General features: G+C 49.2%; 1 protein-coding gene across 1 annotated transcript; it reads right to left on the bottom strand.

Moving 5' to 3' along the window:
- Positions 1 to 325: 325 nt before the first annotated feature.
- Positions 326 to 23,559, bottom strand: RASL10B (RAS like family 10 member B). Its single transcript, XM_056864846.1, has 4 exons — positions 23,435 to 23,559; positions 12,614 to 12,985; positions 2,079 to 2,203; positions 326 to 610 (listed from the first exon to the last, which is right to left on the bottom strand). The coding sequence occupies exons 2-4, from the start codon at positions 12,827 to 12,829 to the stop codon at positions 340 to 342; spliced, it is 612 nt and encodes a 203-aa protein (XP_056720824.1). The 5' UTR covers positions 12,830 to 12,985; positions 23,435 to 23,559; the 3' UTR covers positions 326 to 339.
- Between the last annotated feature and the right edge of the window lie 223 nt (positions 23,560 to 23,782).

The following is a 23,782-nucleotide window of genomic DNA, read 5'->3' as shown; positions in this document are numbered from 1 at the left end:
CCCTTGGGGGCACCTTCGTGGACAACTCCCAGCATCCTCCGCTCCACCAGAAGACGACCCCATCTCTCGGTTTGCAATCCAGAACAGGAAGGCATTTCAGATCCAAACTTCCTTCCGTCGGGAGCTTCAGCAAAGGACCAAAACAAACAAACGAATGAACAAAAACCCACGTGGCTTCCGAGGAATCAGGGCAGCCCAGGGGCATCCGGAAACGGAGTTGCTCACGACCCCTTTCTCCTGGCACACCTAAATCCAAGGACAGTTCCTGTACATGTGTGTGGGGGTCAGTTCCCATCCGAGTCAGGGCAGGGCAACGGGGGGGGGGGGGGCGTCAAAACCTCACATGATGGTACATCGGCTCCTTCGCAGGGCCCCCTGGAAGCGGATGGTGGTGTGGACGTGCTTGCAACGGGCGCAGCCCACGCTCTTGAGGAGTTCGCTGAAGAGCAGGAGGATGTGCCAGTTGTATTTGGCCGAGCACTCGATGTAGCCGCACTTCCAGGTCTTCTTCACCAGGTTGGAGACGTTCCAGCGCGGGATCACCCGGCCCTTCTGCAGGTCCCGCTTGTTCCCCACGATAATGATGGGCGTGTCAGACGTGCCGATGACCCTGCCAAGAGAGAGAGAGAGGATGTAAAGGGGTGGCAATCGAGTTGCCAAATCTGGGTTGGGAAACACCTGGAGATTTGGGGGGGTGGAGCCTGGGGAGGGAGGGGTTTGGGGTGGGGAGGGGCCTCTACTTCTACATTTGAAGCCAGCTGGGTGGCCTTGGGCTAGTCACAGCTCTCTTATAGCGTTCTCTCACCTACCTCACAAGGTGTCTGTTGTGGGGAGGGGAAGGGAAGGTGATTACAAGCCGGTTTGATTCTTCCTTAAGTAGTAGAGAAAGTCGACCTATAAAAACCAACTCTTCTTCTTCCTTTTCTAAACTATTGCCTTTTATGCAGGGATGTTTCCCCATGGTCACCCCCACCGATTGCTTTGGGCTTCCTTTTGGTTATGCATGCCTTTTCCTCCAGTCAGAGGTCGCCTGACTTTCCCCGTGCGTTTTGCCTGCATTTTCCATATTCTGGCTAAAACAGCATCGGGGAAACACGGGCAAAATGCGTGGGAAGAGCGCGGCGACCTCTGACTGGCAGGAAAGGCATGCATAATCAAAAGGAAGCCCTGAAGCAATCAGCAGGGGGTGACCATGGGGAAACATCCCTGCATAAAAGGCCATAGAAAAGGAAGAAGAAGAAGAAGAGTTGGTTTTTATATGCCGACTTTCTCTACCACTTATACTGAGTCAGACTACTGGCCTATCAAAGCCAGTCTTGTTCACTCTGACCAGCAGTAGCTCTGCAGGGTCTCAGGTGGGATTCTTCCATATTACCTATCCCCTGATCCTTTCAACTGGAGATGCCAGGGGTTGAACCAGGGACCTTTTGGGCACAAAGCAGATATTCTACGACTAAGCCATAGCCCTTTCTTTGCATGTGATTTATGAGGCGACCTTATTTACCTCTGTGCCAAAAAAAGCTTCAGCGGCCCATTTCCTCACACGAAGCCTCCATTAAAGGGGCAAGACATATTTCCTCCAGACGGTTGGCAACGCCGTCAAAGGCAGCAGCAGGGGAGGGCAGTTGCCCTCATGCTCTGACAGAGAGCTTCCCAGAAATACCTGCCTGGCTACTGCTGGAAACAGGATACTGACCTGGATAGTCCGATCCAGCTAGGCGCTTCCTGTATTGGGGATCAGACCCTCCATGTGCAGATGCAGTCTATCACAGAAAACCAAATGCCAGGGGACAAACCAGGGGAGAGGGCTGTTGCCTTCCAGATAGTCCCTGTTTGTGGACTATCTGGAACTATACAGCTGACCACTGATAGAAAGGGGGTACTGGACAAGGTGGACTTTTGAGGTCTGACCCAGCAGAGCTGTCCTCCTGTTATTAACCTCTCCAGGCAGAAAGTACCTACAAACAGCCTGCTGTGTATATCCAGGAGCTCTGATGATAGATTTCTGCATCCCTCCCTCGTTCCCTTTCTCCAGCCAGGCCCAGGACGGGACGAGGCATTATTATTATTATTTTTACCTCGTTTCTAGGATCTGCTGCCTAATGGTTTTGACATACTCAAAGCTGTCAAAACAACAGATGTCATAGACCAAGATGTAGGCATGAACGCTCCGGAGGCCTCGGCAGCACACGTCCGCCCACTCCTGCAAGACAGACAGAAAGAGGGACGGGATCAGGGAACACGCAGCTCACAGCTCCCCGATGGCGTCACCCTGCCCACCCAGCGAGCTCTCGGTCCGGGGAGAGGTTTTGCATTCCCGTTCAGCAAGGCATCCAGTGGCCAAAAGGCAAGAAGGCACCCCTGTCTCTTCCAGAGGTAGCAGGGTTTATTATCTACCAAATTTATAGAATCATAAAGTTGGAAGGGGCCATACCGGCCATCGAGTCCAACCCCCTGCTTAATGCAGGATCAGCCTAGAGCAAGTGTTTGTTCAGCCTCTGCGTAAAGGCTGCTAGTGAGGGGGAGCTTACCCCTTAGGTAGCCGATTCCACTGTCGAACAACTCTTACCATAAAACTTTCCCCCCTAATATCCAGCTGGTAGCTTTTTGCCCTCAATTTAAAGTCCTATCCTCTGCTGCCAACAGGAACAGCTCCCTGCTCTCCTCTGACACCCCTTCAAATACTTAAAGAGAGCGATCATGTCCCCCCTCAACCTTACTCTTTTCCAGACTGAACATTCCCAAGGCATAGAATCATAGAGTTGGAAGGGACCACCAGGGTCATCTAGTCCACCCCCTGCACAATGCAGGACGTTCCGAACTACCTCCCCGCCCCCACAACCCCAGTGACCCACACATGATGCCCAGACAAACAGTTATCGAAAATGAAAAACGGTTATTGAAATGATTTTTTAAAAGTCCCTCAGCCTTTCCTCATAGGGCTTGGTCTCCAGGCCCCTGATCACCCTCGTCACTTTCCTCTGCGCCTGCTCCATTCTGTCATGCTGAGATGCTGAGATTGGTACAGAGGGGGGTCCCTCCCCTAAGGCATCTCACATCGCCGGAGACAAAGCCAAAGAACTGCCCGATTCTGCAGGAGCCCCCCAAAGCTGCAAAATCCTGCCTTGTGGTTCTTCAATCCACTCCATGTACAGTATCAGGAAGGCAGCATGGTACAGCCCGATTTCATCTATCCTTGGAGGCTTAGCAGGGTCTGTACGTGGAAGAGAGACCATCAAGGAAGACTCCGCAGAGGAAGGCCATGGCAAACCACCTCTGCTTCTCACTTGCCTAGGAAGTCCCTAGCTGGGGTCGCTGTAAGTCAGCTGTGACTTGATGGCACTTTACACACACACACGTATTGTGTCTCTGTGCAATCGTTACGACAACCCTGCAAGGCAGGTCAGGATTATCGCCACACCAGAATGCAAAGGCAGGGTTCAGAAAGAAAGAGAAGAAGCTCTCCGAGTAGGGTTGCCAGGTCCCTCTTTGCCACCGACAGGAGGCTTTTGGGGGGAAGCCTGAGGAGGGAGGGGTTTGGGAAAGGGAGGGGCTTCAATGCCATTGACTCCAATTGCCAAAGCGGTCATTTTCTCCAGGTGAACTGATCTCTATCGGCTGGAGATCAGTTGTAATGGCAGGAGATCTCCTGCCACCCCCTGGAGGTTGGCAACCCTATCTCCTAGCCCACTTAGTTATTTTTCAAAATCATTTTCAATCCACATTCTCAACCACAGGAAAAAAATAATAACGACAAACAGTGACTGAAATGATTAAAATCAGTTTTAACCAACTCTGTGGTTAAAACCAAAAACAGCAATTAAAAAAGCTGGTTACAAAAGCATCAGAGAAAGGCAGAGACGGAAATGAGACGGAGGCGCAGTCTCTTAGGTATGAGGCGAATGGAGGTCTCAGAGTTTCATCTGCCCTGCAAGACAGACAGCTGTCTAGTCCCTCTGACATACTGCTTCTGAACTGTGGCTTCCGAAGTGGGCTGCAACCTAAAATATCTTCGATAACACCATTAAAAAAAACCCCCAAAACAAGGAAACTTTAGCAGAACAGACGCAGCAACGGCTGGATAAACTCCAGATTTAAAAGGCCCTGGCAGTAGGGTTGCCAACCTCCAGATAGTAGCTGGAGATCTCCTGCTATTACAACAGAACTCCGATAGAGATCAGTTCCCCTGGAGAAAATGGCTGCTTTGGCCATTGGACTCTATGGCATTGAAGTCCCTCCCCAAACCCTGCCCTCCTCAGGCTCCGCCCCCAAAATCTCTAGGTATTTCCCAACCCAGAGCTGGCAACCCTACCTGACAGAATTAAAAGCTCTGAAAGGAGATGAATTGTAGAGGATAACAAACCACAGTGAAGACCACTTGGATGGCTCTGAAAGGGGGTTAAGAAGGATTCTTGGAAGATGGGTCTATCATAGGTCATGAGGGCTAAATGAAAACTCCATGTTCAGGGGCAGTATACCTCTAATGGCCAGTTTTAGGTGGGTAGCCATAGGAGGCAGCTTTGGCCTCTGTGTGCTCCGCTTGGCAGCCTCCTTGGGGCATCTGGCTAGCCACTATGGGAAACAGGTGGCTGGCCCGGCTGGTTCTTTGGTCTAAGTCAGCAGGTCTCTTCCGCTGTTAGGGCTGCCAGGTCCTTTTTGGCCAACGGCAGGAGGTTTTTGGGTGGAGCCTGAGGAGGGCGGGGTTCGGGAAGGGGAGGGGCTTCAATTGCCAAAGCGGCCATTTTCTCCAGGGGAACTGATCTGTATCGGATGGAGATCAGTTGTCATAGCAGGAGATCTCCAGCTAGTACCTTGAGTTTTGGCAACCCTATCCACTGTTCTTCAATTGGCCTCAGCGGCTTAAGAGAAGCCTGAGCCCCTGCACATCCTTGATCACTGACGCAGTAGGTGAAGTCGCGCTGAGCCATGACAACCCCTTGCGCTTCCTTGTTATAAGCTTCATTTCATTTTTAATTTTCAGAAGGAACATTTGGTGAACAGCTGGGGTTTCCCGATGCAGAACAATCTGGATTCCATGTGTCTTGCAGAGGTGGAAGTGTCTCCCCCCCACCAAGCACCTTCTGGTTTTGTCTCTTTCACTTTACAGCTGCTTTACACTAACCACTTCATTCAGATGGTAATGCAAATTTCCGCATGGCCCGGCCTGTCATTAAGGGTTCTAGCGAGGCTCAGCTTCGCTGAAGTCAAGGGCTGCCAATCTCCAGGTGGTTAAACCAAAATTCACACGGAAAACAAATATTCCAAGCAATTTCAATATAATTCCAATATTACCATCATAAGGCAAAAGTTATATCCAAGCACAGGTCATAAATGACAAAGTCACATGTATTGTTCACAAGTAGGTGCATACAAACAGGTAAGTGTATAATCCTGGTTTTAAATATAGGTAAGGAAATAATAAAGAAGACCCAACAAGAGATGGACGGACTCAATAAAGGAAGCCACAGCCCTCAATTTGCAAGATCTGAGCAAGGCTGTCAAAGATAGGACATTTTGGAAGACTTTCATTCATAGGGTCGCCATGAGTCGGAAGGGACTTGACAGCACTTAACACACACACAAGGAAATAATAATTCTAACAATATTTTTTCTTCTTTTTTAGCAACAATATATTCATCAGAAGTCAGACAGGTGATGAATATATTGTTGCTAAAGAAGAAGAAAAAATATTGTTAGAATTATTATATACACGTGATGCGTTTACTTACCTATATTTAAAACCAGGATTATACACTTACCTGTTTGTATGCACCTACTTGTGAACAATACGTGCGACTTTGTAATTTATGACCTGTGCTTGGATATGACTTTTGCATTATGATGGCAATATTGGAATTATATTGAAATTATTGTCGAAGGCTCTCACGGTCAGAGTTCATTGGTTCTCGTAGGTTATCCGGGCTGTGTAACCGTGGTCTTGGTATTTTCTTTCCTGACGTTTCGCCAGCAGCTGTGAAATTGCTTGGAATATTTGTTTTCTGTGTGAATTTTGGTTTAACTACTATATACACAGAAGTGTCTATCTTTATATTAATCTCCAGGTGGTGGCTGAGGTCTCCTACTATTACAACTGATCTCCAGCCGATGGAGATCAGTTCACCTTGAGAAAATGGCTGTTTTGGCAAATGGACTCTATGGCATTGACGTCCCTCCCCTCTCCAAACCCTGCCCTCATCAGGCTCCACCCCCAAAATCTAGGTTGGCAACCCTAAACCCACCCAAAGTGGACAATGGAGGGATTTTTTTGTCAACACTAGCCTGTCCCTTAGCAGTGAACAGAAACCACGGAGAGATGATTATCAACCTAACTGGCATAAGCCCTCTTTGGGTTCGGTTTCTGGGTCACACTAGAGGGTGACAAAGCGACAGGACCCAGGAGGTGGCTTTCATATTGATATATGTCACTGGAACCAAACTTGGCATTAAAAACAGATTCTGGTGTTGACCGCTGGTCTCTCCGTATCAGGGTGGCCAACCTCCAGGTGAGACCTGGAGATCCCCCAGAATTACAACTGGTAGCCAGACTAAAGAGATCAGTTCCCCTGGAGAAAATGGCTGCTTTGGAGGGTAGACTGTATGGGATTATACTCTACTGAGATCTTGCCCCTCCCCAAACCCTGCCCATCCCAGACTCCACCCCCAAAATCTCCAGGAATTTCCCAGCCCAAAGTTGGCAACCCTATCTGTTGGCCCCTGTTATTCATGCTCATAAGGCCTTCACTCAGACCATTTCCCCCCAGAAGGGAAGCAGCAAAGTTTGATCCATAAGTAGATTTGCCAGCTCCGCGTTGGGAAATACCTTGAGATTTGGGGGGCGGAGCCTGAGGAGGGTGGGGTTTAGAGAGGGGAGGGACTTCAATTCCATTGAGTCCAATTGCCAAAGCGGCCCCTTTCTCTAGGTGAACTGATTTCTATCGCCTGGAGATCAGTTGTAATAGCGGGAGATCTCCAGCCACCACCTGGAGGTTGGCAATCCTATTGATAAGTGTTTATTATTTCTTTAATTTAAAAAAAAAAAAGAATGAGGGGGCTTTGATCTAACCGGATAATCGTCTCCAAGATGAGACGGACTGCACAGAAAGAGCCAGCCGTAGACATCTGTCTGCCGTATTAATGAGGAGTTCATCGAGCAGTGTTAAGATTTGATTGCTTTTGGCCCGAGGGAAAGAGGGAGCACCGGCAGGCCTGCCAAGCGGCCCTGCGCTGCGGGTGACAAAGTGCGGAGAAACGGAAGGCTCGCAAGCGAATTTCAATAATGTACAATTTATACCCACTTAGATGAGTTTAAACGGCCTTCCCTGATCCCGAGGGAAGCCTTGCTACATGGATAATCGTTTTCTGGTGGCAGTAGTCCCTGGTTGAACACCTGGATAGCAGAATGCAGAATTAAGTTGCAGAATTCGCTGCCGCAGGACGTGGGTATAGCCACTAACTGGGATGGCTTTGAAGGGGATTAGATTCAAAATGGAGGAGAGGTTTATCCATGGCTACTAACCCTAACGATAGGGTTGCCAGGTCCCTCTTCGCCACTAGCGGGAGGTTTTTGGGGCGGAGCCTCAGGAGGGTGGGGTTTGGGGAGGGGAGGGACTTCAATGCCATTGAGTCCAATTGCCAAAGCAGACCTTTTCTCCAGGGGAACTGATCTCTATCGACTGGAGATCAGTTGTGACAGCAGGAGATCTCCAGCTATTACCTGGAGGTTGGCAACCCTACATAATGGCTAAATGGAACTGCCATGTAGAGCAATTGATGGACAGAGAAGACTGTTGTCTTCGTGCCATTCCTGTGAATTTCCTCCCCCAGGCCGGTGGGATCCAGGCCGGAGGGCTCTTCTTGTATAATTTGTGGGTGTCAGTTTAGTTATATTAAGATCATTTGGGCAGTGTACTTAGAGTTGCCAGCCGGGTGGTAGCAGATCTCCTGGTATTACAACTGATCTCCAAGGGACAGAGATCAGTTCCCCTGGAGAAAATGGCTGCTTTGGCCATTGGACTCTATGGCATTGAAGTCCCTCCCCTCCCCAAACCCCACCCTCCTCAGGCTCTGCCCCAAAAACCTCCCGTCGGTGGCGAAGAGGGACTTGGCAACCCAAGGTGTACACTTTACACTAACAAAAATATTTAAAATGATGTACCCAGGGAATGTGAGATGGATTGACTCTATAAAGGAAGCCACAACCCTCACATTCCAAGGCTGTTAATGATAGGATGTTTTGGAGGATATTGATTCATAGGCTCGCCATGAGTCAGAAGCGACTTGATGGTACTTAACACTCCCCCCACCATAGGGAATCACATTCTATAACATGGTACACAGAACTACAATTCCCAGAATTCTTTGAGGCAGGCCATGACTAGTACAGTTGCCAACCTCCAGGTACAAGCTGGAGATCTCCCGCTATTACAACTGATCTCCAGCCGATAGAGATCAGATCACCTGGAGAAAAGGGCCGCTTTGGCAACTGGACTCTATGGCATTGAAGTCCCTCCCCTCCCCCCTAATAACTATTAAAATGGTATGAAATAGACAAGACTTTGCTGTATAGATAGGATGTAGGCACAGCTGTAACTATTAAATAAGATTATAAAAAATTAGGGTTGCCAGTGCTGGGTTGGGAAATTCCTGGAGACCTGGGAGTAGGATTGCCAACCTCCAGGTAGTAGTTGGAGATCTCCTGCTATTACAACTGATCCCCAGCCAATAGAGATCTGTTCATAGGGTTGCCAGGTCCCTGTTCACCACCGGCGGGAGGTTTTTGGGGCGGCGCCTGAGGAGGGCGGGGTTTGGGGAGGGGAGGGACTTCAGTGCAATAGAGTTCAATTGCCAAAGTTGCCATTTTCTCCAGGTGATCTGATCTCTATCGGCTGGAGATCAGTTGTAATAGTAGAAGATCTCCAGCCACCACCTGGAGGTTGGCAACCCTATCTGTTCACCTGGAGGAAATGGCTGCTTTGGCAATAGGACTCTATGGCATTGAAGTCCCTCCCCTCTCCAAACCCCGCCCTCCTCAGTCTCCTCCCCAAAAACCTCCCACCAGTGGCGAAGAGGTACCTGGCCACTCGGGAGAGGAGTTGGGGAAGGGTGGGCCTCTGCGGGGATGCGAAGCCATAAACTCCACCCTCCAAAGCAGCCTTTTTCTCCAGAACTGATCGTTGTAGTCTGTAGATCAGTTGTAATTCCGGGAGATCCCCAGGCCCCACCTGGAGGATGGCAGCCCTAAGGCAAGGTGGCAATAGGGGCATCGTTTTTGCTGTCTGCAACTCAGCAAGAGCTCCTTTTGGGCAAGTTCCTCGCTCTTAGTCCTGCTTTGCAGGGCTGTTGTGAGCAAAACACAGCCATCAGACTGCATAGGTTGCCTTGAGCTCTTTGCAAGAGAGGTCGGTCAGAGATGTAAAGTCTCCTTTGGGTGTGGAGGATGGTGGCCTTCTTAAGGCACCAGCCGTACGGTTTTCTGCATCGCCATGGAATTCTCTCCCTTTCTTCAGAGCCTCCATCTGCTCCTGCTTCCCTCCCCCACTGCATCTCAAGGCGTGGACCCAATTCGGCATGTTGCTGCCTTATGCCTCTGTTGATCATTTATCCTCCGCTATTTCCGTCTGTCTCATCCACCGACCTTTCTTCTCTGCATGCAAAGCTTCGCTTTCATCCTCCTCCCTTCCGGAAGGAGAGGCAGCCTTCTATCCTTTCTAGGCATTTGGAAGGGAGAGAAAGAGAACCCTCCCCTTCAGACCCTAGGGCTGCCAACCTAGAGAGAGGGGCTGTGGCTCAGTTTGCAGAGCATCTGCTTGGCATGCAGAAGGTCCCAGGTTCAATCCCCGGCATCTCCAGTTGAAAGGGAATAGGCAAGTAGGTGATGCCAAAGACCTCTGCTTGAGACCCTGGAGATCCTCTGCCGGTCTGAGTAGACAATGCTGACTTTGATGGACCGAGGGTCTGATTCAGTATACGGCAGCTTCATGTGTTCAACCTCCAGGTGATGGCTGGAGATCTCCCACTATTACAGCTGATTTCCAGGCAACAGAGATCGGTTCATCAGGAGAAAATAGCCACTTTGGAGGGTGGACTCTATGGCATTATACCCCATTGAAGTCCCTCCCCTCACCCAACCCAGCCCTCCTCAAGCTCCACCCCCAAAATCTCCAGGTATTTCTTAACCCAGACTGGACTCTATGCCATCTGGACTCTATGGCATCGAAGTCCCTTCTCTCTAGGGTTGCCAGGTCCCTCCTTGCAATCGGTGGGAGATTTTGGGAGTGGAGCCTGAAGAGGGCGGGGTTTGGGGAGGGGAGGGACTTCAATCCCATAGAGTTCAATTGCCAAAACGGCTATTTTTCTGCAGGTGAACTAGTCTCTATCGGCTGGAGATCAGTTGAATAAGCAGGAGATCTCCTGCTACTACCTGGCAGTTGGCAACCCTACTTCTCTCTCCAACCCTGCCCTCCTCAGGCTCCATCCTTCAAATCTCCAGGTATTTCCAACCTGGAGCAGGCAACCCTACGCATAGGCAGGGTCAGCACACCCATATCTATTCCCCCTATTCACACTGATTGAATGTGTGAAGGAGTTGTGTCTAGGGTTGCCAACTGCCATGTAGTAGCAGTGTCCAAGCCCATAATAGTCCCAGTGGTTTCTAATAGGCATGGACAACTGTGTGGGCCCCCATTTTGGCTTGGGGCTGCAACCCTGGAGGAGGGGGGCTTCACAAATCAAATCAGAGGGGGCCCCATTCTGTTATTAGTAGGGTTGCCAGTTTTAGGTTGGGAAACACCTGGAGATTTGGGGGGTATGGCCTGAGGAGGGCAGGGTTTGGAAAGGGGAGGGACTTCAACAGGGTATCATGCCATAGAGCAGGGGTGTTGATCTCAATTGTTACGAGGGCCGGATATAACATAAATGTCACTTGGTCAGGCTGGGCCATGCCTCACCAGCCCAGATTGAGAGTGGGAGGGGGTGGCTGCCTCGGGTTGCCAACCTCCAGGTACTAGCTGGAGATCTCCTGCTATTACAACTGATCGCCAGCTGATAGAGATCAGTTCACCTGGAGAAAATGGCCACTTTGGCAATTGGACTCTATGGCACTGAAGTCCCTCCCTTCCCCAAACCCTGCCCTCCTCAGGCTCTACCCCAAAAACCTCCCGCTGGTGGCGAAGAGGGACCTGGCAACCCTATGGCTGCCTCAGCCGGCTCACGGAGTTTGCCTTCCAAAGCATTTTCTCCAGGTGAACTGATCCCTGTCACCTGGAGATCAGTTGTAATAGTGGCAGATCTCCAGCCACCACCTGGAGGATGGGAACCCTATGATAACAAGTGGAACAATGGACCTCTGGGAGGCATAAAACTCCCACTGCACACCTGATGAATCAGGCATAACAGCCATATGCTAAGTTACCTTCCCCTACACCTTGCAACGTTGAATCCCACAAGGTAAATTACGTGTCATGTGAATCAGCATGTCCAAGTTTCTCACTTTCTCATTTGCTCCTAACAGGGACCCTTTGAAGTAGGTTATGAGACAGAGAGACTCAAAATTGAGCGGTCAGTGGGGATGGACTTGAACCCAGATCCTACCCCCACACTCTGATCACTATATCGTACAAATCGCGCTTTTATATAGCCCTGAATACTCCAAAGCCCTTCAGATCGAGCATCAGTAGCCAGTGTGACTGAAAAGGTACACCACAAATCAAGACAAGTCTGAGAAATTGCATCATACTCTCTAACAACACTTATACCAAGAAGCGCTATGTCAAAATTAAAATTATTTAAAAACATTAAAATAGCACAATGGCATTTCCTGAGGTTGATGACTGTAACCACATGCCAGACGTGTTTCGGCCTATTTGGCCTTCATCAGTCGTCAATTGAAACCCATGTGAAACCTGCACACATTTCCAGAAATATATACATATATTAACATATACATATATATGTGTGTATGTTTCTGTAAATGTGTGAAGGTTTTACATGGGTTTCATGTAAAACTTGCACACATTGTGCTATTTTAATGTTTTTAAATAATTTTAATCTTGACATAGCGCTTCTAATAAATTATATTTTAAATAATTTTAATCTTGTCATAGCGCTTCTAGTAAATTATATTTTCATTTTACCCAATCTTGGGTACTCAGCTCAGATGTCTTTCATCATAGATACGTAAGGATAGAGCGATGCCGTTGAGAACCACCCCTGCTACTGGTGGCTTTCAATCCACTACCAAAAACTCGCTCTGTGTGATACTGGCCTTTTCCTCATCTCTATGGTTAACCTGGATGGTCCAGAATGGCCTGATCTCATCAGATCTCAGAAGCGAAATAGGGTTGGTCCTGGTACTTGGATGGGAGACCACCAAGAAAGTCCAGGGTTGCTATGCAGAGGCTGGCAAAGGCAAACCACATCTATTCATCTCTTGCCTTGAAAACCCTACGGGGTCGCCATAAGTCAGCTGAGACTTGGCAGCAATGTTCACCACCACGGTTATCCTAGGAACCGCCGGGAGGACCATGGCGAATCCTACAGGCTGTCTCATCAGTGAGTAGACTGCAGGCGGCCTCCTCTTTTCTGACTGCGGACAGCCCAAGCGGGCGACACCTACCTGCAGTGTGTTTACTGGGAAAGAGGTGATGGGTGGGAAGTCCATGATCTGTAGGTCGTGGACGTGGCCGTTCATGACCACCGCAGGCAGGTAGATGCGGCGGGCCTTGGTGGGCACACAGACCTCGCTGAAGTCGTTGTAGAGGAACTGGCGGACAATGGCACTCTTCCCGACCCCTTGAGCACCCAGCACGGCAATCTTGAAAGTTGTCACCATGCCTCCCGGCCGTGGCCCCCGCGCACGACGTGGTGGTCGGCTCCTTGGCGCAGTCCGCTGCCTTTGCGCTGCCAGGAAGGCCCCCGGGCTGCATATTCCGGCAGCTGCGGTTTCAGCCAAGGACAGGAACCATTTCCTCGTTGGCTTGACCCGTCACTGGAAGACCAAGAGAAATCTCGTTTGAACAGAAGAAATGGCTTCGTACCCAGGCAGGCCAGGGGAGGGGCTATGCCGTAGAGATAAGGCATCTGTTTGGCAGGCAGAAAGCCCCTGGTTCAGTACCCAGCATCTCCAGTTAAAAGGATCAGGGAGCAAGTGATATGAAAGACCTGACACCCTGGAGAGCGGCTGCCAGTCAGAGCAGGCAATACTGACCTTGATGTACCCATCGAGGGTCTGATTCAGTACGGTCATTTATGCATGGGAGTTGTACCTGAGGTTCATTACTCACTGGCCCCACACCTTCCTGTTGGGAATCTATGCACCAGCAGCCTCCAAGCTCAAATCAAGTCCCCTCCCCTTTAAATGCTGCTTTGTAATTGGCTTACTTTGTAGTGCTTACTGTGAGAAAATCCTGCCCTCAAAACCCAATTGCCAAATAAAAAAAGCATTTTAAGAAGAAAAAACAAAAAACAGAGCAATCTGAAGGGGTGTGTGTGTGTGTGTGTGGGAGAAATCTAAGCTTCTGTTTTAAAAAGCCTTTCTTCTGCTCAGAAAGAGCTCCCAGGAAGCAGGAAGCATTTGAATCCCTGCCTCTTTACGTGCTGCTTTGTAACTGGCCGTGAGAGAAACCAAGCTTGCATGTCCCGCGCTTTGCCTTATGCACAGGGATTTCACCCGGGCTGAGCTCAGGGGAGAGGGAAGAATTGGGTTAACAGAGGAACGGGAAGGTCCTGGATTTGTGAGGGCTGGCAGCGAGGTAATCTCTAATGGAGGGAAAACTCATGCAGAACTCCAAGGAACATCTGAGACAGAAGGGGGGGGGAACGTGAGTGAAAGTACCCATGCATAAACGACCTATGGCAGCTGTACATATGTCCATCTAGGTCAGATTGGTCCACTGGAGCCGGCCATAACTTTCCAAGACCTCGAGGACAGAAAGCTGAGATTCTTGAGATTCTTTTAATTGGAGATGCCGGGGATTCAACCTGGGATCTTGTGTGAAGACAGTAAGTGCTCTACCACTGAATCACCAACTCTGGCCAAAACATAGCCAGGTTACACTTCTGGCCCATATAGGTAATTTATGCATGGGAGTTTTACCTGAGGTTCGTTGCTCGCTGGACCCACACTTTCCTTTTGGGAGACTATGCACCAGAAGTCTCCAAGCTCAAATCAAGTCCCCGCCCCTTGAAATGCTGCTTTGTAATTGACTTACTTGTAGTGCTTACTGTGAGAGAAAATCCCCCCCAATTCATTTGCCAGGCTTAAAAAAGCATTTTAAGAACAACAAAAAACAAAAACGGAGCAATCTGAAAAGGGGGGAGGAAATCCAACCCTCCGTTTTAAAAAGATTTTCTTCTGTTCAGAAAGAGCTCTGAGGAAGCTGGAAGTATTTGAATCCCCCGCCTCTGGACATGCTGTTTTGTAACTGGCTGTGAGAGAAACAAAGCTTGCGTGTCCCGCACTTTGCCTTATGCATGGGGATTTCACCCGGGTTTTGCTCAGGGAAGATGGAAGAGTCGGGTTAACAGAGGAATGGGAAGACCCGGACATTGCGAGGGCTGGCAGCGAGGTCATCTCTAATGGACAGAAAACTCATGCAGAACTCCAAGGAACAACCGAGACAGACCGGGGGCGAACGTGAGTGAAAGTACCCATGCATAAACAACCATAGTCTCATCTCCCTGACAGCAGCTCTCCAGAACCTCAGGGGAGAAAGGTGTTCTCCAGCACCAGCTGCCTGAGACCTTTCAAGTAGGGGAGACCTTACTTTTTTATGAAAAGCATTTGCTTTCATTACGGATCCAGACCCACCAGTCAAGCAGTACTGCCCGGAGTCAGCACCGCACTGCCTCTCTTCTCCATAGGAAGTGGTTTCCCAAATAATTAATAATCATGAACTAACGTATGAAAACGAATTAAGCATTACCCGTCACTATCTCTGTGGTGGAAAGGGTCATCAAGTCGCAGGTGACTTATGATGACCCCGTAGGGTTTTCAAGGCAAGAGACTATAGTGTTGCCAGGTCCCTGTTCGCCACCGGCGGGAGGTTTTTTGGGGTGGAGCCTGAGGAGGGCAGGGTTTGGGGAAGGGAGGGACTTCAGTGCCATAGAGTCCAATTGCCAAAGCGGCCATTTTCTCCAGGGGAACTGATCTCTATTGGCTGGAGATCAGTTGTAATAACAGATCTCCAGCTAGTACCTGGAGGTTGGCAACCCTAAGAGACAAGCAGAAGTGGTTTGACATTGCCTGCCTCTGGGTTGCAACCCCGGATTTCCATGGGGTCTCCCACCCAAAGTATTAACCAGGGCTGACCCTGCTTAGTTTCCTCAATCTGATAAGATCGGTCTCACCCTGGCCATCCGGGTCATGGCCCTACCTTTGTACCAAGATTAAAATCCAATGTATTTATGCTAAGAAAAGGCTATCTCTTTATGCAGGGCCTCAGGATGCCACGTGCTGGTCTCCTTTCTCCATCGTACCCCCCCACAACAACCCTGTGAGGTAGGTTAAGTTGAGAGAGATTCATTGGCCCAAAGTCACTTGGTAGAAATCATGGCAGCATTGGTATTTAAAACCGGGGGGGAGGGGTTACCACACTTTGTATTCCCAGATATGTATTAAGAGTTTGAAAACGTTATAAAAAACATCGCTTTAAAAGGGTTTTTGGATACCACGGCTTATAAATGGTTGGAAGACATCTTCACAGCTAAAGGGGCCAAACAAAGTGCGAACAGTATTTTTTATAACGTTTTCACACTCTTAATACATCGGTGGGAATACATAGAAAGTGCGAACAGTATTTTTTATAACGTTTTCAAACTCTTAATACATTGCTGGGAATTCAAGTGCGGTAACCCCCCAGGTCTCCCAGATCCTAGTTTTTCACTCTGACTGTTTACATCACACTAGTCAGTAATAAGGTAAAGGTCCCCTGTGCAAGCACCGGGTCATTCCTGACCCATGGGGTGACGTCACATCCTGACGTTTCCTAGGCAGACTTTGTTTGCGGGGTGGTTTGCCAGTGCCTTCCCAGTCAGTAATAAAGACCCTGGAAAAAAGAGGTTAAAATACTTCTTTACCCACTTTGAGCTCTTCTAAACCTGAGCTGGTGCAATGCAGAAATTAAAACACACAAAAAACCCCACTCTTCATTTTCCATGCAAAAAACAAATCAAATAATGTCTGCTTCACCAGCTGTGTCAAAGGCACGGGAACAGAAGAAATGAGCAAGAGTCCAGTAGCGCCTTAAAGACTAACAAAATTCCTGGCAGCGTATGAGCTTTCGTGAGTCACAGCTCACTTCTTCAGATACTGTCACAGGAACAGTGACAGTAAAAAAATCAATAAGTTAGCAACTAAACCAGAAACACATGAACACATGAAGCTGCCTTACACTGAATCAGACCATCAAAGTCAGTCTTGTCTACTCAGACCGGCAGCGGGTCTCCAGGGTCTCAGGCAGGGGTCTTTCACATCACCTACTTGCCTAGTCCCTTTAACTGGAGATGCCGGGGATTGAACCTGGGACCTTCTGCATGCCAAGCAGATGCTCTCTCACTGAGCCACAGCCCCGCCTATATATGTTGTCGCCAGATATGCTTAAATTGGGTCCAGTTTTATGCTTTTACTTGTGTGTTCTAATGTCAATGTATTTATATGTATCTATATGATATATTGTATTCATTGTTGGAAGCTGTCCTGAGCCTGGCGGTGCCGGGGAGGGCAAGGTATAAGCTTAATAAATCATCATTGCTCCCTATTAAAAAATCTGGTTTGCCCTGAAGTCTGGGAAAGGCTATCAAGGTGGGAATTAATCTATTAATCTCAAAAAAAGTAGGCTGAACTTTCCAATAGCTAAAACGGCAATGATTTGAGGCGCTTAAGCAATACCAGCAATTTTTGCTTGCATTGTGGAAGTTACAGATATATGTTCCTGGCTACTACTGGTGTCGCTCCAACGCGGACCCGAATGTGCAAAGGAGATATAAACACGCAGTTGAGCATCAAAACTAGGGTTGCCAACAGGACTGGGGGGGAAATGTCCTGCCCCTTTAATAGGGCTTAATATGTGGAAATCAGCTTTTCAAGGTATAGAGGTAATAATTTGGTAAATAATAATGTCTCTATGAAAGGGACAGGACATTTTTTTTCTCCAGGCAGCTGGCAAACCTGGGCACCTGACAGCGAAGAGTGAGCCAAGTGGAGTAGGGGTTAGAGTGTTACACTAGGACCTGGTAGATGCCAGTTCGAATCCCCACTCTGCTATGGAAGCTTGTTGGGTGACCTTGGGCCAGTCATTGCCTTTTAGTGGTTAAGAGCGGTGGTTCGGGGAGCGTTGGACTGTAATCTGGAGAACCAGCTTTGATTCCTCGCTCCTCCACATGAGCAGCGGACACTAATCTAGCGAACTGGGTTGGTTCCCCCACTCCTCCACATGAAGCCAGCTGCGTGACCTTGGGCTAGTCACATATCCCTTAGAGCTCTCTCAGCCCCACCTATCTCACAGGGTATCTGTTGTGGGGAGGGGAAGGGAAGGTGATTATAAGCCAGTTTGATTCTTCCTCGAGTGGTAGAGAAAGTCGGCATATAAAAACCAACTCTTCTTCTTCTTCGTCCCACCTTCCAGAGTTGTTGTGAGGGGCGAAAATAACAACGGAGAGGAGAACAATGTTGTAACCATGTCTCTCCAATAGAGAGAAAAGCAAGGTATAAATATCTAAATAAAGAAAATAAATATACTGGTGGGGACGGATGCACTAGTCCCTGAGAGAAAGCCCTTGGACATTAAATAGATTTGCTTAGAATCGGGACTGGATTTAGGTTTGATGAGGCCCTAAGATATTGAAGGTAATGGGGCCTTTTATATGTCCAGCTGTCCTTTGTCAACAACAAATTGTTGCTGTTTTTTGTGTTGAATATATGCTATATGGTAATTTATATATAGAAATGAGCAAACCAGTGATATTTTAGGGAGCAGGCTAGCAGGCGGGGCCCATTACTTACATCATAGGAGCCTACACAACACAACACACTGTTGCTGTATGTAGGTTTTATTTTATTTGTTTTTTATCTTATATTTTGGAAATGTACATCCAGTTTTTTTTTCCTTTAAATTTTTTGGGGGGGCCCAAGAGAGTGGAGCCCTAAGCTATAGCTTGCTTAGCTTATACGTAAATCCGGCACTGCTTCGAATCCAAGATCATCAGCTAATGTTTGTGATTATTTTGAAAAAAAAAAACCTAATAAGAGAAATTTGTGGCGCTCCTTGCAAGGAAAATTGAGCTTTCCATCATTGGAACTCTCCAACCAGGGATGGCCTGGGAAATTCCAGGTGATTTGGGGGTAGAGCCTGGGAGGGTGGAGCTTGGGAAGGGGAGAGCGCTTTCCGAAGCCGTCATTTCCCCCAGCTGACCCCTTTAGTTTGAAGATCAATTGCAATTCTGGGAGACCTCTAGCCCCCCACTTGTGGCTGGTAACCCTATCTCCACCCCTTGAGGACGAAAAAGCAAAACAAGAAAAGCAGATTTGGAAAACAAACTGAACACGGGTATATTACTTCCTCTGGAAAGTTTGTCACGAACCCCTGCAGGAAGTCAAGGAGAAAATTCACTCTGGAGCCTTTCTAGCAGACTGCCTTTAGCAGCAGCTGGGAAATTGAAATCCAGCTGCTAACGTCTCCTGTACCCAAGGTCTTTAGGTTAAGCTTCGCCAGAAGAATATCTGTCCGTCATTCCAGCTGCCAAAAGAAAGAACGTATATATGAACATATGAAACTGCCTTATACTGAATCAGACCCTGGGTCCATCAAAGTCAGTATTGTCTACTCAGACTGGCAGCGGCTCTCCAGGGTCTCAGGCTGAGATCTTTCACATCACCTATCTGCCTAGACCCTTTAACTGGAGATGCTGGGGATTGAATCTGGGACCTTCTGCATGCCAAGCAGAGGCTCAACCACTGAGCCACAGCTGAAGAAGAAGAGTTGGTTTTTATATGCCAACTTTCTCTACCACTTAGGGAAGAGTCAAACCAGCTTACAATCACCTTCCCTTCCCCTCCCCACAACCGGGTAGGTGAGGCTGAAAGAGCTCTAAGAGCTGTGACTAGGCCAAGGTCATTCAGCTGGCTTCTTGTGTAGGAGTGGGGAAACAAATCCAGTTCACCAGGTTAGCCTCCGCCACTCATGTGGAGGAGTGGGGGACCAAACCCGGTTCTCCAGATCAGAGTCCACCACTCCAAACCACCGCTCTTAACCACTTCACCATGCTGGCTCTCTGGATGGACATTAAAAAAAAGGAGAGGGCAGCTCTTTGCTTCGGTTACATCTTGAGACACTTGCAGACTTTGAACAAAAAAGGCAAGCCCAACCAAAGTTAATTAAAGTCTCTGTTCTGTCCCCACTGCATGTGTCTAACGCAATCTGTTCCTACGGATCTTCCCGAAGCAATCAAGTCAGCCGAGGTGTTAATTTAGGAGGCCTGCCCTTCGGAAAGATCTTTCACCTTTTCTTCGCTCTGCTATCAATCCGTTGCTACAGTGTCAAAACCCATCCTCCCCCCCCACCCCAGCATCCAAGAGTGCTAATTCTGGATCTTTTATGGCAGGTTAGTTACCTCTTAACCCCCTTTTTCAACATCCCTTCCCAGTTGGGGCAATCCAATTAAAACATGGCTTTTTCCGTCGTGTACCTTAAAATAAACGCTGGTTGGAAAGGCCAGGTTTTTTTTTTTTTAATTGACGTTTGCCTTTCATTTTGATTCATGGGAGCCATGGTTTTAATCAAAAAGCAGGCCAGTAATAACACTGATAACATGGAAGGGGCCATGGCTCAGTGGTAGAGCCTCTGCTTGGCATGCAAAAGGCCCCAGGTTCAATCCCCGGCATCTCCAGTTAAAGGGACTAGGCAAGTAGGTGATGTGAAAGACCTCTGCCTGAGACCCTGACGGTCTGAGTTGACAATACTGAATTTGAGGGACCAAGGGTCTGATTCAGTATAAGGCAGCTTCATGTGAGCATAACATAACATAGGGATGCCATCCTCCAGGTGGGGACTGGAGCTCTCCCAGAATTCTCTCCACTTTCTGCACACCGTACAGCATTTTATAAACCATTTTCTAAACCGCATTGTTTACTAAACAGTGTTCCTTCTCTTAGTCTTTCTTTTTCTACTTAGTTGCCTCTGACTTACCACCCTTGCCTGAAAAATGCCACACACTCATTTCCTCTGAGCAGAACCTTCCTACCTTTTTTTCATTCTGCAAACATAAATGGATTCTTCCCTCACTAGGGTTGCCAACCTCCAGGTACTAGCTGGAGATCTCCTGCTATTACAACGGATACCAAGCCGATAGAGATCAGTTCCCCTGGAGAAACTGGCCACTTTGCCAATCGGACTCTATGGCATTGAAATCCCTCCCCAAACCCCACCCTCCTCAGGCTCCACCCCAAAAACCTTCCGCCAGTGGCGAAGAGGGACCTGGCAACCCTATCCCTCACCCATTCTTGGGAACTCGCACAGGAGTGGCTTGGCGCAATTCTGTTAAGGATCCCAACATCTAGTAGATCCCTTACAGGCCTCTTCAAATTGTGCTATTCTCCTTCATGTCCTCAGGTTGCCAGCTTTGGTTTGGGAAACACCTGGGGGTTGAGGGTGGAGCCTGGGGAGGGCAGGGTTTGGGGAGGGGAGGGACCTCAGCAGGGCATAATGCCATAGAGTCCACCCTCCAATGCCGCCATTTTCTCCAGGGGAACAGATCTTGGTCATCTGGAGATCAATTGTAATAGGGGGAAATCTCCAGCTGCTACCTGGAGGTTGAGTTAAAAGAACAGCAAGCACTATGACCTAACTAATGATATAAATCCTGCTGGACTACAATTCACATAATGCAGCTGGTACAGTAAACAAAAAGGGGTTTCTTCGGGGATGAGAGGCAGCTATTCGGAAACACTGGAATGTGGTTGGAAGCTGGAGTAGAGAGTCATTACTTGGGGAGAGCACTTGGCATTCCATAAGAACATAAGGGGAGGGGCTGTGGCTGAGTGGTAGAGCATCTGCTTGGCATGCAGAAGATCCCAGGTTCAATCCCCGGCATCTCCAGTTAAACGGACTAGGCAAGTGGGTGATGTGAAAGACCCCAGCCTGAGACCCTGGAGAGCCGCTGCAGGTCTGAGTAGACAATACTGACTTTGATGGACCAAGGGTCTGATTCAGTATGAGGCAGCTTCATGTGTTCATGTGTGTGTGTTCAAGAAAGGCCATGCTGGATCAGACCACGATCCATCAAGTCCAGCAGTCTGTTTACACAGCGGCCAACCGGGTGCCTCTAGGAAGCCCACAACTTCTGAAGCACACTAACTTGGAACCTGAGCACATCTAAGGAGTCCAGCCTCTTTGTCTGGAGAACTCAAAGCTAAAGTTTGGTTCACGCATGCCTGGGTCATTATGTGATGATTGGAACATCACACAAAGATTTGTATGTGTGGATGGGCCATCCCAGACACACAACGGCCCACTGCAGAACACTCATGTTTATTTCAAAGACAAGGCCTTTTCTGGCAGTTCTCATAACCTCCCTGGTCATCTAGTGCCAACAAACCAAAGGGCAAGAAGGTTAACGTGTTTGTGTGAACCAGCAATAAATGCCATAGCCAATTGATGAATGCACCATCGGGGGAGGTGTTTCAAGGATCCCAAGGTGAATGCATGCCAGCAGCGGGCATTGGCACATCTGTGCGCACAAGGCGCACATCAGTGCGCCCCAATGGAGGAAGCCACATTTGCCAGCTGATATTCAGTAGGTGTGCATGGGGGCCTTGTTCCAGTTTCCCATGCATCGATCTCCCTAGAGCAGGGGTGCCAAACTCAATTGTTACGAGGGCCGGATATGACATAAATGTCCCTTGATCGGGCCTGGCCTTGCTTCACCAGCCCCGATCGAGAGTGGAGGAGGGGTGGCTGCCTCAGCCGGCTTGTGGGCCAGAGAAGAGCTCTCAAGGGGCTAGATCCGGCCCTCGGCCCTTATGGTTGACACCCATGCCCTAGAGCTTATTCCTGTGAAACCAGACAACGAACAATCAACATGGCTGAGGACAGTTTCCCCCATGAAAGGGAACTGCAGAGGATACTCTTTCCAACCTCACAAGTCAGCCTATCAACTACGAATCACTGGCCCCTCTGCCGCTTATTCCTGTTCATGCATGCTTGGGAGTAAGGCCCATTAAACTCCACAGGACATTCCCAGGAAAAGAGGCGTCACAACGCAGCCTTGGTGAAGGGTTCCCTGCTGATACGAATTATGGCAATCAGCCCAACCTTGCGCATAAGCACACAGGCCTGCCGACGTTTGATTGGGGTACCGATCTACACTACCCAACGCCCGGCCCCAACACGCAGTAAGCGAGCCCAGGGCCACATTAACCTCAGTGCGCTCTCACGGTGCACAGGGACACGAGGATGAGCGTTACAGACAAACATGTACGCGAGAACATGCACCGAGCATGCACCATCTGAGCCACACTGCTGTGTATGGAGGGAGTTCGTGTACATGGGGGGGGGAGGTTGTATGTCTGCAGGAGAAGGAAGCAGCTGTCCCATCTGCCAGCACACACAACCAGAGAGTCCTGGCGGGCCTTACGCAGATCCACTTTGCAGCGTGGTCCGGGTAGGGTGGCCGTTTTCCTTGCGAGAGGCAAAGGCCTCCGTGGAGGAGGAGGTTGACATTTCTCTCCCGAAGCACCTGCATCCTCTCCAAACGGGCAGTGTGAATGCCCAAGGTTTGGAACCCCTTGGGACTGAACCTCTCCTGACTTTCAGGGCCATCCTCCATTTCCTGGCCCTGCAAAGGGGATGCTGGTGGTGCAGAAAACCCACTGAAAAGTGCTGATTATGCAAAGGAGGAAGGAGCAGCGGAAGGGAAAACATCTCTGGCAATGGGCCTGAGGTTGCTTGCATCGCGCTGGCGATGGGAGAGTCACCCAGAAGAGCTTGTCACGGGACCTTCAAATGCCCCCCCCCGCTCCCCCTTCTATCTGCAGTCGCCAAACCCCTGCTTTCTTGGGGGGGGGGGAGATCCAGTTTACAAGCCACAGATCTCTAAAAGGACTGTGTGTATGTGTGATGGGGGGGGGGTGAAGTCTAGGTATAGAATTGGAACCCCCCCCCCCACAGTTCATCAGTCCTGCAATCCTCACCTCCCAAATGCCTGAGGTTGCAACAATTTTAACTTTGACCCTCGCCTCATGTTCCGCCTCCCCTTCCTCCCAACTTCATGTGAGCCAAAGGACAGGTATGGTCGAGGTCTCACCTGTGCGGCTCTCTTGCCCTCCTCCATACCCACCTGCTGCAAGGTGAAAAGGTCTCCTCCCTCCCTCCTCCTCCTCTGCAACCGTCCACCCCACCCCCCGTCCACCCCCATGCAATTCCACCACTGGTCCTTTCCTTACCTTGCAAGGATGAGAACGCCAAGGACAAACTCTCCCCGAGGCAAAGTCTCTTTTGTGGCGGACCCCAGATCCTTGGAAAAAATGGGGGGCTGCCCCAACAGGCTGCAGAGTTAGGAAGATATTCCATCCAGTAATCCCACCCAGTTCTTGGGGGGGGGGGAGGTTGCTGTACTCTGTGTTTTTGCAGAGGACCGGGGGATGCAGTCAAGGGATCTGGCTAAGAGAGCTGTGGGGGTTTTTTGCCGGGGGGGAGAGATGTTTTCCCGGACTAAAAGGGTTTCTCCGGGGATCTCATCTCTCCTCTGCTGTTTTGGGTTTTTCCCAACGGGCCGTCTTCCTTCTCCTTTT

The sequence above is a fragment of the Euleptes europaea genome, chromosome 19, assembly GCF_029931775.1.
Source record: "Euleptes europaea isolate rEulEur1 chromosome 19, rEulEur1.hap1, whole genome shotgun sequence".
Classification (NCBI taxonomy): Eukaryota; Metazoa; Chordata; class Lepidosauria; order Squamata; family Sphaerodactylidae; genus Euleptes; species Euleptes europaea.
Note: the sequence above shows the minus strand (reverse complement) of the source record. Positions and strands in the feature narration are given on the sequence as shown.

What these genes read in the sequence shown, in the direction of transcription:
- RASL10B (XM_056864846.1), bottom strand. Translation starts at nt 12,829, where the DNA reads ATGGTGACAACTTTCAAGATTGCCGTGCTGGGTGCTCAAGGGGTCGGG. An exon ending in TCCCAGTAAACACACTGCAG is followed by an intron (nt 2,204 to 12,613) that starts GTAGGTGTCGCC and finishes TCTGTCTTGCAG; the next exon opens with GAGTGGGCGGACGTGTGCTG. An exon ending in CAGCAGATCCTAGAAACGAG is followed by an intron (nt 611 to 2,078) that starts GTAAAAATAATA and finishes CTCTCTTGGCAG; the next exon opens with GGTCATCGGCACGTCTGACA.